This window comes from Eleutherodactylus coqui, chromosome 2, assembly GCF_035609145.1.
Source record: "Eleutherodactylus coqui strain aEleCoq1 chromosome 2, aEleCoq1.hap1, whole genome shotgun sequence".
Lineage (NCBI taxonomy): Eukaryota > Metazoa > Chordata > Amphibia > Anura > Eleutherodactylidae > Eleutherodactylus > Eleutherodactylus coqui.
Window position 1 is genome coordinate 245,281,422 of NC_089838.1, and position 20,888 is coordinate 245,302,309.

Here is a 20,888-nt window from a genome sequence, read left to right on the forward strand (position 1 = left end):
TTTCAGCTACTGACTTGGACAATGAAGCTTTTTATTTACTACATCAACTATAGTCACAAGTATACGGGTGAGTCACCGGGAAGCTGGCTGTATTTGGTGGTTCTTCGCATGTGCGGTCTTTCACTTGTTAAACACTAAAGCATATTATATATCTCAAGTGTCCCGATGCCTCTGTCGTCAGACCTCATGCTGACTACAACAAAAGTGCTGATAGAACTGCTCAGAATTGGTTTTAAATCGTCCGAACCTGATGATTTTGCCGGGAGCTGCTGATTGTATAATGTGTTTGGGGACCTCCCAGGTCATTCCTGATGGCAGATTCGTGGTAGATAAGAATCAAGGAGTCGGATCCTTTTGTTCTCAGGAGATAAGCAGCTGCCGGAGAGTTCTGGCAGCACCTTTCTCCCTTCCCTACATCAGAACACATGTATGTTTGGATGAGTTGAGTGTGCATCTACAGCAGACCTGGGCAAAGCACGGCCCGCGGGCCACATCCGGCCCGCTGAATAGCTCGGACCGGCCCGCAAAGAGTGTCCTGGTGACTCACCAATGAGTCCGGTGTCAGCAACGGGAAGCAGCGAAACTATGCACTCCGAAGCCTTGTCCATTTTGTTCACTTCTGTGCTGTGCTAATAGTTATTCAGGCCTTACTTATTCAAGCACCTCTACCAATGACGTAGGCTTGAATAACTTTATTAAACAGCACATAAGTTAACAAAATGGACAAGGCTTCGGAGTTTGTAGTTTCACTGCTTCCCGATGCTGAGTAAGTGATGCCACTGTAACTTCTGAGTGCCAGGATGCTCGTTGCGGACCTTGGGGAGTGCCAGGACAATCGTTCCACGCTCGTCATTGGTAAGTGTCAGGACTTTTCCCTTTGCATTGTAATTAGAATAATAATACTAATAATATTCACTTTTTAATCTCTCTTCTTGGGGCAGCTCTCTGTGCCCTCTATTAGGAGCATACTACTGTGTATTAAAAAAATCTATTTTCCGAGGTTAGCTGTTAACCCTTAAAGGGGTTGTCTCGCGAAAGCAAGTGGGTCTATACACTTCTGTATGGCCATATTAATGCACTTTGTAATATACATCGTGCATTAAATATGAGCCATACAGAAGTTATTCACTTACCTGCTCCGTTGCTAGCGTCCCCGTTGCCATGGTTCCGTCTAACTTCGGTGTCTTCTTGCTTTTTTAGACGCGCTTGCGCAGATGGATCTTCTCCCTTCGGCTGGTCTTGGAAGCATCAGCGTTTTGGCTCCGCCCCTTGTACGCATCATCGCGTAGCTCCGCCCCCGTCACGTGCCGATTGCAGCCAATCAGGAGGCTGGAACCGGCACACGTCATGGGGCGGAGCTACACGATGATGCGTACAAGGGGGCGGAGCCAAAACGCCGATGCTTCCAAGACCAGCCGAAGGGAGAAGATCCATCTGCGCAAGCGCGTCTAAAAAAGCAAGAAGACACCGAAGTTAGACGGAACCATGGCAACGGGGACGCTAGCAACGGAGCAGGTAAGTGAATAACTTCTGTATGGCTCATATTTAATGCACAATGTATATTACAAAGTGCATTAATATGGCCATACAGAAGTGTATAGACCCACTTGCTGCCGCGAGACAACCCCTTTAAATATGGCGGCTAACATTAAAAAAAGAAAAATTGATGCAGAATGCCGAGTTTTTAACAAAGAATGGACTTCTAAATATCTATTTACTGAAACCAAAGGTAAAGCTGTGTGTTTAGTTTGTGGAGAGCAGATAGCTGTATTTAAAGATTACAATTTGCATCGCCATTATGAGACTAAACACGGAGAGAAATACAAGAACTTGACGGAGGCAGAGCGGGCACGGGTATCTGAAGATTTGCTAGATATTACAGCGCCATTCATTTTCAATGGCGGCCGTATTCTGGCCGCAAATCGGGCGGCTGGAATATGGCCCCATTAAGGCAATGTGCATGGAGCCTTCGTATGTTGGTCTGGCCCTCTAAAACCATTCCAATTTCTCATGTGGCCCCATGGGAAAATTAATTGCCCACCCCTGATCTACAGTATATTGTGGTGTCAGCAATTGGCCAAATGCGGCTGATCTAATATTCGATATCTAAAACATATAGCTGGCCTAATGGCCATTCATAATAATTAGGGATGAGCGAACGTGTCCGTTACGGACACATCCGCACCCGGACACCGGCTTTGCCGAACACTGCAGTGTTCGCGCGTAAGTGTCCGGGTGCCGCCGGGGGGCGGGGAGATGCGCGGCGGCGCGGGCGGCAGTAGCGGGGAACAGGGGGGAGCCCTCTCTCTCTCCCTCTCCCCCCCACTCCCCGCCGCACCCCCCCGCGCTGCCACGGCGGCCCCCGAACTTTTTCGCCCGAACACTGAAGTGTTCGCAAAGTTCGGTGTTCGGGCGAAAAAGGGGCGGAGCCGAACGTGTTCGCTCATCTCTAATAATAATCATCAACGACAATCAGCCAGCGTAACAATAAATACAAATACATGGTAGGATCAACCATATGTTATGTTTGTCGATCTTCACCTCCAGATATGCTGCTCTGCTTATACATGGCATCGGCACTTCCATAATGAGTTCTTGAAAGATGTTTTGTCATCATTAAGATTTGTTGTGAACAGACTAGTGCTCTTTATGTGACCTATACATTATATGTACTAGTTATTTGGCTCCCGAGTGCATCGTCTTCTGTTTCCTTTCGATTTAGGATAGCTAACATATACAACTAGTATCTGAAGTATATTATTTTATTACCATGACGCAGTCCCCTAATGAGCCACTGAAATTGAAAGACAAAACGAAAGGAGTTTTAAATCAATTGGGATAACCTATATATAATAATGTCTTTGCTGTTATTGTATTGACTCTGATATGGGACATGTTAATCCTCTATGAGCACTATATTGAATTGTTGCTAACCTAACCCTGTATTCAGCCTTGCCCTCTTCTATATAGGGTGTAATAAAGGACGTTAGGGTTCCGAACAGGGTTCCCCTTTTCGGGGCAGGTGCTCTATTAACTATCTGAGGTCAGTATACAGGGTCTATTAGGATTTAATACTGTTCCTGGTTTTAAAACATTAAATAAAGGTTATATTTTGATGGCCTAATACAGTCATTTTTCTGTTAGATTTCTTTTTAAGATGGTGGGGTGTTATAGGAGTTGACCTGGGGCTCTTACACCCTGGTTTGTGTGTGAGACATTTATGATTTTTAAAAAAGCTACAAGTAAAGGGGCCTGCAGATTTCGACATTATAATGTGTGTGGGTGTCTCCAGACTGTCAACCAACTACAGATGTTGTGTGATGAGGATGGGGCATGTTGGATCTGCAGGAACGCCTGTCCTCCGGGAGGAAGTGTCTGGCAGATTCCTGCCTCTCTTTCTCTGGAATCAGATAGCTATAGGATGAACTGGCGGTCAGCCAACAGCTAGTGTAGGTGTGTTGTCAGTTTTATCTTTATAGCCGTTACGTTTGTTCTAGACAAGTGGGTTGTTTTGTTAGGTAAGAACACTTCCATACATCATAGACGGCCAAGAACTGAACATTTCTTCGGCCGATAGCTATTCCTTCCAACTCCCATATAATGTATACATACAAACTCAACTCATGAAGAAGACTCCAAGTCCAACATGACCAATGCATGTATGGGACACCGCCAATAAGCATTAGATGTTAGGCCAGGCTCAGCAAAAGTGCAAGGGTTCCCCCAACCTTCATCTAATATGTATGGTTACCTAGAGGTCTTACTGTACATACAAAAGTTAAAAACTTAATAAATAATCTATAAAGACTTCTTTCCTTTACAGTAACTAACATTTACAAATCATTTTAGCTTTTGAGTGTCATCAACAATGTAAAAAATGTTTGTTTAGTTTCTTCTATTCTAGAATAATGTAATGCACAAATAATAAGTGTACTTTTACACAAAACGCCTGACTGTATAAGATCACTTGAAGTCACAAGCTCAACGCCTGAGGCTGCATTAATAAGAGATTCTGATGTCACTTCCTATTGTGCTTTTAGTTTTCCAAGTACAACAACATCTACAATCTACGTGGGTTTTCTCTGACAGATTACATAATATCACACAAATCAGTGCAAGCGCTTCATACAAATTCAGTTTCTTATGTATTAAGTTTGCATTCTAAGAATATGGGCCGTGAATAAAAGCTAAATGTATGATTTTGCATTTGCACGTAAAGCCATTCCCTTTAGCTCCTGTTTATTTGAATGCCCACTAACTCTGCAATGCAGGTGAAATGTCTGGCCCGGCAGAGTTTAGCCTGCTGATAACAGCTGATTGCTGGATTATTCAGAAGAAGCACCCAAAGTGGTCAGATAACTGTGCCAGCTTCATTTCAGAAAGGCTTATTCTCACAAGGCAACCTCTTTAAAAGAAGATCCGAAAATTATTTCTACACAGAAGCCCATGTTAAAGGGATGTTCTTATCCTGTAAAGTGATAGCATAGACAACTGCAACATCCTTCTCCGCAGCCTCCCGTCCAACACTCTTGCGCCCCTTCAATCTACACCTCAACTCTGTTTTCCGGCTAATCCATCTCTTTTCCCTGCCAATGCCTTCTCTGCCTACCCATTGTTCAGAGAATCCAATTAAAGAGGTTATCAATGACAGAAAAGGCCGTCCGCAACATGTCCTCTCCATACATCTTTGACCTAATATGCCGTGACCCCCACCCACCCCACCCCAAACACACATAACATCGGTTCGTCTGAAGACTTCCGCCTCCGCTAGTCTGCTCATCTCATAAATGTCTCCAAAATTTCTCCCGTAGAACCCTGTGCCTACTTCAACACATTAGAATCTCCATTACCTTGGAAACTACCCCTTAAGAAAGGCATACAACCTACAGTAACCACACTGCAACCACTACTTGAGCACCTTCTACAATCACCTATTTTCTGCAACCCCTCTCCCTTGTAGAATGTAAACCCTCATGCACAGGGCCCTCTTTTGCTATGGCCCTTTTATATGGGCTGAACATTTCACAATTCTTGTTTGTCCGGCAGAACAAGCTGGTATTGTCATAATCAGCTCTTTTGCACTCGGGCAGCCCGTTTAGACTGCACCATTCTTGCTGAGAACCAAGCAGTCCTCGGGTATTATTGTTTAGTGTTTCAAATTCCTATGTGAAACACTGAATGATCAATGTTTAAACGGCACGATAAGTGCCCAAGCCGGCGATAATTTTTACGCTGCCCGGAACTGAACAACGACCAAGTACCTCACGATTTCTTGCTCATTGTTCAGTCGTTGGATTGTGTTTAAAATGAACGATTATCGTTCTGTGTAAATGGGCTTTAGTCATTTAGTAGAGGTTTATTGCTCCTGTCATTTTATATATGTGACATAATTAAACCCCTGTGTTTATTAGTACAATGCCTTGGAATTGAAGGAGCTTTAAAATAAACAACAATGATATCGCCAGGATATGCCATCACTTTACAATCAGTGGAAGCCTGGGATCCCCACCAATCCTGAGAATAAAGGGGCTCACAGCACTGATTTAGTGCTGTCTCCTAAGTTTCCCATGCACAGTAGTGCTCCCATAGTTGGGCTGCAGTTTCCTGCACAGCGGGTGGCAGGTATGCTGCCGTGCATGGACAAGCAGTTAACGGGATGTAGCACTAAACCAGTGCTATAGTTCCTTCATTCTCAGGTTTGGTTGGGGTCCTCGAAGTCCCCACGATCATAACGTGATGGCATATCCTAGTGTGTGAGCTGCAGTTATACAAAACCTCACAAGCTGGAAGAGGCAGCTTGAAATAATGTTCAAAAGTGACACGTTTTCCTGTGTCTAATAATATATAAACACATATGTATATAGGTAAATACAGGACGTCTTGGATGCTCAGAACTGCTGTCTCGCAGAAGAATCTGTTTTGCAATGCAAGAGGTAATTCATGTAGAGAAAGCAGCATGCAACAGAGTGAAAAACAGGAGGGAAAGAGGAAGATAGGAGACTTCATGCATTATCCATTAACATCACATACCAAGCATGCTGGGATCCTTCAATGGCTTTCCTGATTTGTACATTTTCCTCTTTAGCAGAGATAGAGCTTTACTTTGTTGTGTCTCAACTAGAAATCCCAAATCTCCTAAGAATCTCAGCACTTTGTGGAGCAGCATCGGTTTCACGTTGACTTGCAAGAGCTTCAAAGGGCTAATAAGAGTGTTTGTGGGCTTCAGATCCTGGTCACAGTCATCATAAGGAAAAATACTCCATGCTATGTTGGGTCCTAGAGCAGATACTAAAACATGTTGGGACAATTTAAGTAGTACATCACAGGGCCAGATCTTCCCTTTCCATTGCATGTTCAAGTGGTGGCTGCCATTTGTCAGGACATTGTCTCTCAATGCTTGGAGGTCACCTGGGCTCTCCCGTGTGAACCGTTTCATGGCAATGAAATCCAGGTGTTTCAATCTGATGATGTCATCAAAAGTGCTGTTTGACAATACTAAACAGAATAAAACTGGAGTTGGTCATTGTATTTCTTTGAAACACTGGCCCTCATTTCATATACTGGAAGTAAAAAAAGCAGAGTATGTAAGGCAAGAAGTCACTGTGCTTACTAGGTCTTATTTCCCACTACTGTCCAACAGAACAGCTGTCCTTGCAGCTTATAGCAACCAATCACAAGTGAATGGAGTGGTGGTCATGCATGCGCAGCTCTGGTCCATTCACTACAGGGACTTGGAGTGTGCAATTCTCAAAATCCCTGGTGGTCCCAGTGGTTGGACCCCAGCAATCATACATTTATTGGATAGGTGATGAATGTCTTTAGTTGGAAAACCAACTAGGGGCAGCATGCTGGCTCAGTGATTGGTACTGTTGCCTTTCAATTCTGATGTCCTGGATTCAAATCTGACCAAGGGCAACATCTGCATGGAGTTTGTATGTTCTCCCTGTGTTTGTGTGGGTTTCTTTCCACAATTCAAAAACATGCTAATAGGTGGCTTTACATTGTGAGCCTCCATGTGTACAGAACCTCATATCAGGTGTGGTACAGTGCTGTGGAATATGTATGTGTTATATACATGAGTCAAATAAACAATTCAACCGTAATTTGGAGATTAGACTAAGGATTATTTTGATGAAATGGTCACTAACTTTTCAAGCATATGCTTATGTGATAATTAGCAAAACTGCTATTTACTTTATTTACAGAAACTTTTTAGTGCTAAAAAATCCCTCTAGTGCTGTTCACTACAGATCTCCCTTCCTCCTAACTTGCTGTTCACTGCCTGCTGTGAAGTGTGTCACTAAAGATGGCAGAACAGGAAGTGGAGGAGGAAATGAGTAATCATGCTCATTGAAGTCTATGAGAGTAGAGGGCAGGGGAAGGAGGATGGAGAAACAAACATACATAGAAAGTGCTGCTGGAGCAAGTGGTGCATTATTTGCTGCTATTTATTTATATTTCTACTGCTCAGTCCTGCTGTACACTGTCCTACATAATATGTCTGTGTGTGTTTTACAGAAAGTTACAGAGCAGAATTTTCAGTTCTCTGTACAGTTTTAAAACAGCAAAGGAGTAGGCTCCTTCCACCTGTCCAGAGAGAACAGAGAATCAGATATACACACTGCAGTGGGGAAATGGTGAAAAATGTAGAATACAAGTCATATAGTTGCCAGCTATAGTGTTACTCTTCAAGTACACACAAGGCAGCAAAGTCATCTGAAAAGTTAGGTATGCTTTAAGAAATTTTCATCTAAATGCTATCAAGTGATATATTCAGTAAGTACAGTAGTTATTGCCTTGTCATTTTTTCTAAATGCTAAAATCAGACCAGTCTCTATATTGATTGTCACTTTTTTATTACAGAGATTCTCCTCCTTAAAATATTGTTTAGAAAATCTGAATAAAATATCATTCTAATGGAAAACTATTTTGCTATAATCTAATAATAAACCTCCCTTTTCCCAGCTATTACGAATTAGAGGGGTTGTCCGGTTACCAGACATTTCCTCTATGGGTCCAGCTGTAGTAAAATAACAAAAGGAGCTATACTTACCTGCTCTCAGTCCCCTGCGATGCAGCGCTGTAGTCCTGCTGTCCTCCTGGCATTTATTGGGGAGGATGACGCCACTGTATGTCACCTGACTGCTGCAGCCAATCAGAGGCTGCAGCATTATCCTTCTGAACTACTGGCATCAGCACTCACATCCTGGGCGCCATGATGCTAAGAGTTCATAATAATAATGCTAAAGCCTCTAAATGGCTGCAGCAGTCAGGTGACATCCGGCTATATCCTCCTCTGTGATAAATGCTAGGAGGATGGCGGGCTACAACGTTAGATTGCGGGGATTGGGGACAGGTAAGTATAGTTCGTTTTGTTATTTTAGCACAGCTGGACCCATAGAGGAAATGTTGTCTGGTAACTGGACAACCCCTTTAACTCCTTTTCTTTTTAGTGTTCTGATTCTGTTTTCTCCATAGCTATTATTGACTACCTGCGCCGATGACTACTTTACCTATAAATGTACTATACACAGTGAGGCACAATTATCAAAGTGGAATTGTATATCTAAGTGAAATGAATCTGTAACAGCTTGATTGATAATCAAGATGTATGGATGTATAGAAACACAGCTGTCACTACTGACACAGAATACAGTCCTATGTATGTAACACTTCTTCACTTGTTCTCCATCTGTTACCGAATTACATGACACAGTATAGCAAACAGATGGAGGCTAGCAGGAAATTCAGTGACAACATATTGTCTATATTTTTTGAACGCTTAGTTTACCTTTGTTGATCCTATATGAATGCATTATATAATAGATATAAAAGAACAGAACTTCCCCAATATGCTACTATTGTTATATGAATTGCTGCACTTACATGTGAGAACACTAACAATAAGGTAACAAGGCATCAAGGGATTTTCTATTCTGCACGGCTGTTATGGGAACTTCCATAAAATAGCTTTTATCTGCTAATGGACAGACAGCTTTAATTTTGATCATGGTAAAATTTCAGCATAGTGGACTGGGAAGACTCTACTACTGTTCACATCAGGACACCTGTCAGCTTTGCAATCATCTTTGATATGGTTATTACAGGCAGTGCCGGCTGTGTATATGGCAGCACTGGTGGCGGGTAGACAGGTGCCCCAGTCACAGAAGCAGCCTACATCTATGTATAAGGCTTAAACATCTGCAGCGAGTTCAGCTAAAATGTGGACAAAATAGAGCTACATCCAACACTATTTCATCTATGAAAATGTCAGAGGGTAGAACGGCAGCGGAAAGGAACACATTATAGTCAATGAGGGTCTGATCGCTGGAACCCCAACTGATCCTGAAAACAGGGGTTAGGTTGGTTTTTAAGGAAAGGGAGTGGAGGTTATACAGGCGCACTGCTGCTACATTCTTTTGAATGACAGCGCTGGATATTACCAAGCACTTAACCGGAAGCAAAGCGCTTGACAATCCTCGTCACGCTCTCATTAATATGAATGATGCAGCGGTGCGCCTGCATGACCGCCGTTTCCTTGGAGACTAACTAGAGCCCCATTCTTGGGATTGGTGGGGGTCCCAGCAGTTGGACCCTCACCGATCTATCAATTTTGGCCCATCCAGCAGATGGATGAAGACTTGAAAAAACTTTTTGTTTCCAGAATACTTCTTTAATAGTACTAGTGCATATAAGTACACAACGTATATATTGGTGATTCTAATTGGGGGGCATAGCTATAATAGGTGCAGAAGATACAGCTGCACCCGGACCTTGGAGGGCCCATAAGGTTTCTCTTTCCCATAGTAGGAGACCAGTACTATGAAAAAAACATTAGAGTTAGGGTCTTGTTATAGATTTTTCATTACAGCCCAGCAGTTTCAAGGTACACCTCTGACTATAATTTAACAATATCTTACATATTGTGATTTTTAAAATACTAATATTGTACTAGCTTGTTTTATTAGTAACCAGTCGGTGCAGAACATGTATAAACAGCTGTAAATTCCCAAAGGGATTATCTTCCTCTGAATTTCTCTGACTTTATAAGTGGTTTTAGAAGAACACTGTTCCTGCTGACTAAGGCATCCCCCTTGTCTGAAATGATTGCTACAGTAGACCCAGTGGTTAACCCTTGGGGAGGGTCACATTACACAAACTCTGACTACTACTCTTTTTTTCCAATATAAAGTAAAACCAGGCATTGCACTCAGTATCTTGCCCCCCTAGATCCTGCTTACTAACAGTTTAGGTCTCCTGCTTCACAGGTCTTCCAGGACAAGAGCATCAAAATGAACAGAGCAGCTGCCATTGAAGTTCTTGGCATAGTCAATCTTCTTTTCAGGAACGGTCCAAAGAGAGGTTGTTGGCCCCAGCAGAGGCAGATACCCACATCCCGCACATGGGTCCGGTTTTCCTTTGAATGGCATGATGAGTCCATATATATCTCCCGATGCCACACTGTGCCAGGCTGAAAATGAAGACATGTGTGGGCTTTGGAGGGTAGTCTGTCGTCTTTAAAGGTGCAGCATTGCATAGTGAATTTCTAGTCTATCCTTGCAGCATATGGACTGGCGGAGTCTGAGTGCCCAGTTGGCCTGTGAATAAGAGGCATAGGTAAATAATTCATAGTGTAAGATACAATACAGATGAATGGACTGTGAAGTGTACATGCTGTATATAAAAACTAATGTCTGACAATATAATGAACCTACTACCCTTCTGCTGACAGCAACTACAAAGCCATCTGGAAGATGCATCAAATAGAACAGTTACATTAGAGGTTGAATGAACCCACAGACGGTAATACAGCTGCAGATCCACGCTTTTACTTATCGGGGGTAGAAAGAACATATATATAATATTGTAGATTTAGAAAAAAAATTGAATTTACTCTTGATTTCTGGTGTAATTGCAAAACACACAAAAATGCCACTATTATGAAACCCCTCCTACACTTTTCCATACACAGATGGCTATTTTTTATTTGTGGCAAAAACCTTCCTCTCTGTAACTCAACTTGTACACTAATGTTATTATTATTTTTTTTAGGGAGAAACACAATGGTGGGAAGTTTCAGCTACAATCTGGTGTTCTGTATCACATGCCTTATTCTCCATAAGGGTGGTTTCACACGGGCCAAAAAATCGTGCGATTTTCGCGTGATGCGAGAATCAGTAAAAAAACAGATTATTAAACCGATGATTTACAATGGTTTCCTTCCCATTAGCGATGTTTTCACTGATTCGATGTTGAGAGAACAAAATAATCGCAATATGCTCTATCTTTCTGTGATGTGCATTTCTTTAATCTCTCATGTTTCCCTTATTGAGCCTCCTTTTTATCGCATCGTAACACAACAAACCTGCATTGCGATGCAATTTTAACATTAGAAATTCCTATTAACTTTCACGAAAAAAATTTCAACAAAATCACACAAAAAAAACGTGCGAGAAAATCACAAGCGGCAGCATTGATTTGGTGAGAAAAAGCAGCGCTGACGCTCAAAAATTGAGTGTAAAAAGACGTGATCGCCTATGTAAAAGCCAGCCTAATGCAAACGAAAAGTAGAGTAGTTGCTCATAGCAACCAATCATATTTAGGCTTTCATGTTCCAAAAAGTTGCTGAAAAATGAGAGGTGCAATTTGATTAGTTGCTATGGGTACTCCATTCTTCCTTTGCACTAGTTTTCAGAAATCTCCCCACTGTGTGCTCCCCAACACAACAAATACCTGCTGGACAATATAGTACTTTCCTAAGGGTACGTTCATACAGAACGGAAATGCTGCGGAAGATTCTGTAGCATTTCCATATAAAAATCTGCATCTAATTCCGCACCGTAGGGGCATATTTTGACTGGGAATTAGCTGCTTATAATTTATTAGCTACAAAGTTCTCCCCCCCACCTGCGAATACATGGCGCTGTCAGCGCACTCGGGCACAGACCACCCCCCTAGCAGCCTCTATGGAGCGCCAAGCCACTGGTCAGGTAATGTAGAAGTAGAATGACCTGACCAATGGCTCAGCCCTCACTGGAAGCTGCTGGGGGTCATCAGTGCCGGAATGCACTGACAGCGCCATGTATTCCAAGGTGAGGACGAGCGATGTAGCTATTAAAATCAGCTGTGGATCTGCATCCATGGTGCAGATTTTGATGTGCGTTTTTATGCAGAAATGCTGCAGAATTTGCTGCAGTGGAACCCTGTGTGAATGTGCCCTAAGGGCTTATTCACACGAACACATTTGCACTGCGTATTACACATGCAAAATGTGTGTGTGCACTACACAGTGAATAGAATCCATTGATTTCAATGGGTTCAGTCACGTGCGTTTTTTGGAAATGCGTTTCGATCGTGCACGAAAATAGCACATTAAACTACTTAAACTTCATTTCCCATTGAAATCAATGGAAGCATGCTTGCGTGTATTTTGCACATGCAAAAGCACAACACTCATTGCGCAAATGCGCAGCACAAGTGCCTTTACATGTTTCATTTCTGTGAAGAACATCACTTTTTTCCTGGAGTTAATCGCTGCAGTCAGATGATTCCTGTAAGTCAATAGGAAATCATGAAACACACTACAGACTATGAGTTTTTTTGTATTTGTGTGTTTTTAGCATTCTTTTCATAATGCAAGCTGCCCTGCTATATAGGAAAAGAAAACTCATAGCAAAAATGTTATTTTCACAAACCACAATCGCCCATGCAAGTCAATGAGAAAACGGAGATCACACAAATCATATCCCAGTGACTTCCATTTTTAACTGATTGTTGCTAAGCAATTCTATAAAAATAAATAAGATTAGTCCTCCTATTTTTTTTTTCTTTGCGCATTCGCAAAACCCCCCAGATGAGACACAGACGTAAAAACAGTCATGCAATGCATAGGGATGTCACATGGACATACATTCTCCCTCCATTTCTCATGCTCATAAGGCCAGGCTAATGCGAGCGTATCTCACAGTGTGCAGGCTGTGAGATATAGGCACGCGGCACGCCGTCAGTATGCACTGACATTGTGTACTGACTGCATGCCACTCATCCTCATGTACTATCTTGGTGTGCATGCTCATGTAATACACACCATGATAGGACATGCTGCGATTTTTCTTGCACGCGTATTTCACGCACGTCGTGTGAGTGGCAACATGGCCGCCTATGGCAGATTGGTACAATTGTGCATTGTGAGACGCATCAATCTCGCGCAAATATGAACCCTATTCTTTTAAATGGGGTGATATACATGAGTGATTTTCTTTTTTTCCCCCACATTGTGGTGCCAGAAAAAATCCCTTGGAATGCATTGCCCATTGTTTTCAATGGGGCCGGAAAACACATTGCTCGGCGTGCGATGTGCATACAAGTGTGGTGCCAGGTTTCCCATTGACAGCAATGGGAAACGGTTGCCGATCACTACTTCCCTGAAGTGATTTTAGGCGTTTTTGACACAAAAACGCCTCACATACATGGGGACATCGCACGTGCACAAGCGCGATATCGGGCCGAGATTCATGTCCTGATATCGCGCTCGGCCGTGTAAAACTAGCCTTACAATAAGTCTTCAGGCCTCCTGCACACTGGCGTATTTTGGAGCCATGTGCTTTTCGTGTACTTCCATGGACAGGATACAGCCCCACTATAGGCGTGATGCTTTACATGTGATCACCTAGACAGATGGCCTGTGTGATAAACCTCGTGGCATGTCCTAATTCTGTCTGTTTCAGAGGTGACCAATAGGACGATGCCTGTAATGTGCCCACACATATTGGGTAGTACACGGACTGGTCATGCACTATCCTACACGGGAGCACAGCGCACATACAGCTAGTGTGCACTACGCCAAAGACACATTTACAGATGACAATACAGTTAGACATAAACACAAAAAACAATACTTCACTATTATGGCGGCGAATGGCTGTTGTTGGATGTTCTCACTTTATCGCCTTCTTTTTACATCTTATAAGTTCCAGACTCCACTCACTTATCACATCCTGCTATATGCAGGTCAGACATGGAGGCTGTGAGTCCTCATGGGGGACATTTACCTCACACATTGGGGGACATTTAGCTCACACGCTGGGGGACATTTACCTCACATATTGGGGGACATTTACACACTGGGGGACATTTACCTCAAACATTGGAGGACATTTACACACTGGGGGACATTTACCTCACACATTGGAGGACATTTACACATTGGGGGACATTTACCTCATACATTGCAGGACATTTACCTCACACACTAAGGGACATTTACCTCACACATTGGGGGACATTTACCTCACACATTGGGGGACATTTACCTCACACACTGGGGGACATTTACCTCAAACATTGGAGGACATTTACCTCACACATTGGGGGACATTTACCTCACATATTGGGGGACATTTACCTCACACATTGGGGGACATTTACACACTGGGGGACATTTACCTCACACATTGGGGGACATTTACACACTGGGGAACATTTACCTCACACATTGGAGGACATTTACACATTGGGGGACATTTACCTTACACATTGCAGGACATTAACCTTACACATTGGGAGACATTTACCTCACACATTGGGGGACATTTACCTCACATATTGGGGGATATTTACCTCACAATCTGGGGGACATTTACCTCAAACATTGGAGGACATTTACCTCACACATTGGGGTACATTTACCTCACACATTGGGGGACATTTACCTCACACATTGCAGGACATTTACCTCACATACTGGGGGACATTTACACATTGGAGGACATTAACCTTACACATTGGGAGACATTTACCTCACACACTGGCGGACATTTACCTCACACATCGGGGGATATTTACCTCACACACTGGGGGACATTTACCTCACACATTGGGGGACATTTACCTCACACACTGGGGGACATTTACACATTGGAGGACATTAACCTTACACATTGGGAGACATTTACCTCACACATTGGAGGACATTTACCTCACACATTGGGGGACATTTACCTCACACATTGGAGGACATTTACACACTGGGGGACATTTACACATTGGAGGACATTAACCTTACACATTGGGAGACATTTACCTCACACATTGGAGGACATTTACCTCACACATTGCAGGACATTTACCTCACACATTGCAAGACATTTACCTCACACACTGGGTACATTTACCTCACACACTGGGGGACATTTACCTCAAACATTGGAGGACATTTACCTCACACATTGGGGAACATTTACCTCACACATTGGTGGACATTTACCCCACACATTGGGGGACATTTACCTCACACATTGCAGGACATTTACCTCACATACTGGGGGACATTTACACATTGGAGGACATTAACCTTACACATTGGGAGACATTTACTTCACACACTGGCGGACATTTACCTCACACATTAGGGGACATTTACCTCACACATTGGAGGACATTTACCTCACACATTGGGGGACATTTACCTCACACATTGCAGGACATTTACCTCACACATTGGGGGACAGTACCTCACACATTGGGGGACATTTACCTCACACATTGGAGGACATTTACCTCACACATTGGGAGACATTTACCTCACACATTGGTGGACATTTACCTCACATATTGGGGGATATTTACCTCACACATTGGAGGACATTTACCTCACACATTGGGGGACATTTACCTCAAACATTGGAGGACATTTACCTCACACATTGGGGGACATTTACCTCACACATTGGAGGACATTTACCCCACACATTGGGGGACATTTACCTCACACATTGGTGGACATTTACCTCACATATTGGGGGACATTTACACATTGGGGGACATTTACCTTACACATTGGGGGACATTTACCTCACACATTGGAGGACATTTACCTCACACATTGGGGGACATTTACCTCACACATTGGAGGACATTTACCTCACACATTGGGAGACATTTACCTCACACATTGGTGGACATTTACCTCACATATTGGGGGACATTTACACATTGGGGGACATTTACCTTACACACTGGGGGACATTTACCTCAAACATTGGAGGACATTTACCTCACACATTGGGGGATATTTACCTCACACATTGGGGGACATTTAACTCACACATTGGAGGATATTTACCTCACACTTTGGGGTACATTTACCTCACATATTGGGGGACATTTACCTCACACATTGGGGGACATTTACCTCACACGTTGGAGGACATTTACCTCATACACTGGGGGACATTTACCTCATACATTGGAGGACATTTACCTCACAAATTAGAGGACATTTACCTCACACACTGGGTACATTTACCTTACACACTGGGGGACATTTACCCCACACATTGGAGGACATTTACCTCACACACTGGGTACATTTACCTCACACACTGGGGGACATTTACACATTGGGGGACATTTACCTTACACACTGGGGGACATTTACCTCAAACATTGGAGGACATTTACCCCACACATTGGGGGACATTTACCTCACACATTGGAGGACATTTACCTCACACACTGGGGGACATTTACACATTGAGGGACATTTACCTCACACATTGGGGGACATTTACCTCACACATTGCAGGACATTTACCTCACACATTGGGGGACATTTACCTCACACATTGGGGGACATTTACCTCACACATTGGAGGACATTTACCTCACACATTGGGAGACATTTACCTCACACATTGGTGGACATTTACCTCACATATTGGGGGATATTTACCTCACACATTGGAGGACATTTACCTCACACACTGGGGGACATTTACCTCAAACGTTGGAGGACATTTACCTCACACATTGGGGGACATTTACCTCACACATTGGAGGACATTTACCCCACACATTGGGGGACATTTACCTCACACATTGCAGGACATTTACCTCACATACTGGGGGACATTTACACATTGGAGGACATTAACCTTACACATTGGGAGACATTTACTTCACACACTGGCGGACATTTACCTTACACATTAGGGGACATTTACCTCACACATTGGAGGACATTTACCTCACACATTGGGGGACATTTACCTCACACATTGGAGGACATTTACCTCACACATTGGGGGACATTTACCTCACACATTGGAGGACATTTACCTCACACATTGGGAGACATTTACCTCACACATTGGTGGACATTTACCTCACATATTGGGGGACATTTACACATTGGGGGACATTTAGCTTACACACTGGGGGACATTTACCTCAAACATTGGAGGACATTTACCTCACACATTGGGGGATATTTACCTCACACATTGGGGGACATTTAACTCACACATTGGAGGATATTTACCTCACACTTTGGGGTACATTTACCTCACATATTGGGGGACATTTACCTCACACATTGGGGGACATTTACCTCACACATTGGAGGACATTTACCTCATACACTGGGGGACATTTACCTCATACATTGGAGGACATTTACCTCACAAATTAGAGGACATTTACCTCACACACTGGGTATATTTACCTTACACACTGGGGGACATTTACCCCACACATTGGAGGACATTTACCTCACACACTGGGTACATTTACCTCACACACTGGGGGACATTTACACATTGGGGGACATTTACCTTACACACTGGGGGACATTTACCTCAAACATTGGAGGACATTTACCCCACACATTGGGGGACATTTACCTCACACATTGGAGGACATTTACCTCACATACTGGGTACATTTACCTTACACACTGGGGGACATTTACCCCACACATTGGAGGACATTTGCCTCACACACTGGGTACATTTACCTCACACACTGGGGGACATTTACACATTGAGGGACATTTACCTTACACACTGGGGGACATTTACCTCAAACATTGGAGGACATTTACCCCACACCTTGGGAGACATTTACCTCACACATTGGGGGACATTTACCCCACACACTGGGGGACATTTACCTCAAACATTGGAGGACATTTACCCCACACATTGGGGGACATTTACTCACACATTGGAGGACATTTACCTCACACACTGGGGGACATTTACCTCACACATTGGGGGACATTTAGCTCACACATTAGGGTACATTTACCTCACACATTGGGGGACATTTACCTCACACATTGGTGGACATTTACCTCACACATTGGGGGACATTTACCTCACACATTGGGGGACATTTACCTCACACATTGGAGGACATTTACCTCACACATTGGAGGACATTTACCTCACACATTGGGAGACATTTACCTCACACATTGGGGGACATTTACCTCACACATTGGGGGACATTTACCTCACACATTGGAGGACATTTACACACTGGGGGACATTTACACATTGGAGGACATTAACCTTACACATTGGGAGACATTTATCTCACACATTGGAGGACATTTACCTCACACATTGCAGGACATTTACCTCACACATTGCAAGACATTTACCTCACACACTGGGTACATTTACCTCACACACTGGGGGACATTTACCTCAAACATTGGAGGACATTTACCTCACACATTGCAAGACATTTACCTCACACACTGGGTACATTTACCTCACACACTGGGGGACATTTACCTCAAACATTGGAGGACATTTACCTCACACATTGGGGAACATTTACCTCACACATTGGTGGACATTTACCCCACACATTGGGGGACATTTACCTCACACATTGCAGGACATTTACCTCACATACTGGGGGACATTTACACATTGGAGGACATTAACCTTACACATTGGGAGACATTTACTTCACACACTGGCGGACATTTACCTCACACATTAGGGGACATTTACCTCACACATTGGAGGACATTTACCTCACACATTGGGGGACATTTACCTCACACATTGCAGGACATTTACCTCACACATTGGGGGACAGTACCTCACACATTGGGGGACATTTACCTCACACATTGGAGGACATTTACCTCACACATTGGGAGACATTTACCTCACACATTGGTGGACATTTACCTCACATATTGGGGGATATTTACCTCACACATTGGAGGACATTTACCTCACACATTGGGGGACATTTACCTCAAACATTGGAGGACATTTACCTCACACATTGGGGGACATTTACCTCACACATTGGAGGACATTTACCCCACACATTGGGGGACATTTACCTCACACATTGGTGGACATTTACCTCACATATTGGGGGACATTTACACATTGGGGGACATTTACCTTACACATTGGGGGACATTTACCTCACACATTGGAGGACATTTACCTCACACATTGGGGGACATTTACCTCACACATTGGAGGACATTTACCTCACACATTGGGAGACATTTACCTCACACATTGGTGGACATTTACCTCACATATTGGGGGACATTTACACATTGGGGGACATTTACCTTACACACTGGGGGACATTTACCTCAAACATTGGAGGACATTTACCTCACACATTGGGGGATATTTACCTCACACATTGGGGGACATTTAACTCACACATTGGAGGATATTTACCTCACACTTTGGGGTACATTTACCTCACATATTGGGGGACATTTACCTCACACATTGGGGGACATTTACCTCACACGTTGGAGGACATTTACCTCATACACTGGGGGACATTTACCTCATACATTGGAGGACATTTACCTCACAAATTAGAGGACATTTACCTCACACACTGGGTACATTTACCTTACACACTGGGGGACATTTACCCCACACATTGGAGGACATTTACCTCACACACTGGGTACATTTACCTCACACACTGGGGGACATTTACACATTGGGGGACATTTACCTTACACACTGGGGGACATTTACCTCAAACATTGGAGGACATTTACCCCACACATTGGGGGACATTTACCTCACACATTGGAGGACATTTACCTCACACACTGGGGGACATTTACACATTGAGGGACATTTACCTCACACATTGGGGGACATTTACCTCACACATTGCAGGACATTTACCTCACACATTGGGGGACATTTACCTCACACATTGGGGGACATTTACCTCACACATTGGAGGACATTTACCTCACACATTGGGAGACATTTACCTCACACATTGGTGGACATTTACCTCACATATTGGGGGATATTTACCTCACACATTGGAGGACATTTACCTCACACACTGGGGGACATTTACCTCAAACGTTGGAGGACATTTACCTCACACATTGGGGGACATTTACCTCACACATTGGAGGACATTTACCCCACACATTGGGGGACATTTACCTCACACATTGCAGGACATTTACCTCACATACTGGGGGACATTTACACATTGGAGGACATTAACCTTACACATTGGGAGACATTTACTTCACACACTGGCGGACATTTACCTTACACATTAGGGGACATTTACCTCACACATTGGAGGACATTTACCTCACACATTGGGGGACATTTACCTCACACATTGGAGGACATTTACCTCACACATTGGGGGACATTTACCTCACACATTGGAGGACATTTACCTCACACATTGGGAGACATTTACCTCACACATTGGTGGACATTTACCTCACATATTGGGGGACATTTACACATTGGGGGACATTTAGCTTACACACTGGGGGACATTTACCTCAAACATTGGAGGACATTTACCTCACACATTGGGGGATATTTACCTCACACATTGGGGGACATTTAACTCACACATTGGAGGATATTTACCTCACACTTTGGGGTACATTTACCTCACATATTGGGGGACATTTACCTCACACATTGGGGGACATTTACCTCACACATTGGAGGACATTTACCTCATACACTGGGGGACATTTACCTCATACATTGGAGGACATTTACCTCACAAATTAGAGGACATTTACCTCACACACTGGGTATATTTAC

General features: G+C 43.4%; 1 protein-coding gene across 2 annotated transcripts in view; it reads right to left on the minus strand.

Moving 5' to 3' along the window:
* Window positions 1-20,888, minus strand: part of LOC136612430 (inactive cell surface hyaluronidase CEMIP2-like) — a 126,804-nt gene that overhangs the window by 67,874 nt on the left and 38,042 nt on the right. For both annotated transcript variants that reach the window (XM_066592777.1, XM_066592778.1), the window contains exons 2-3: window positions 10,246-10,598; window positions 6,031-6,495 (exon numbers count right to left, since the gene is read on the minus strand). In XM_066592777.1, the coding sequence (XP_066448874.1) occupies window positions 6,031-6,495; window positions 10,246-10,537 (757 nt within the window). In that variant the 5' untranslated portion in view covers window positions 10,538-10,598. The remainder of the gene's footprint in view (window positions 1-6,030; window positions 6,496-10,245; window positions 10,599-20,888) is intronic.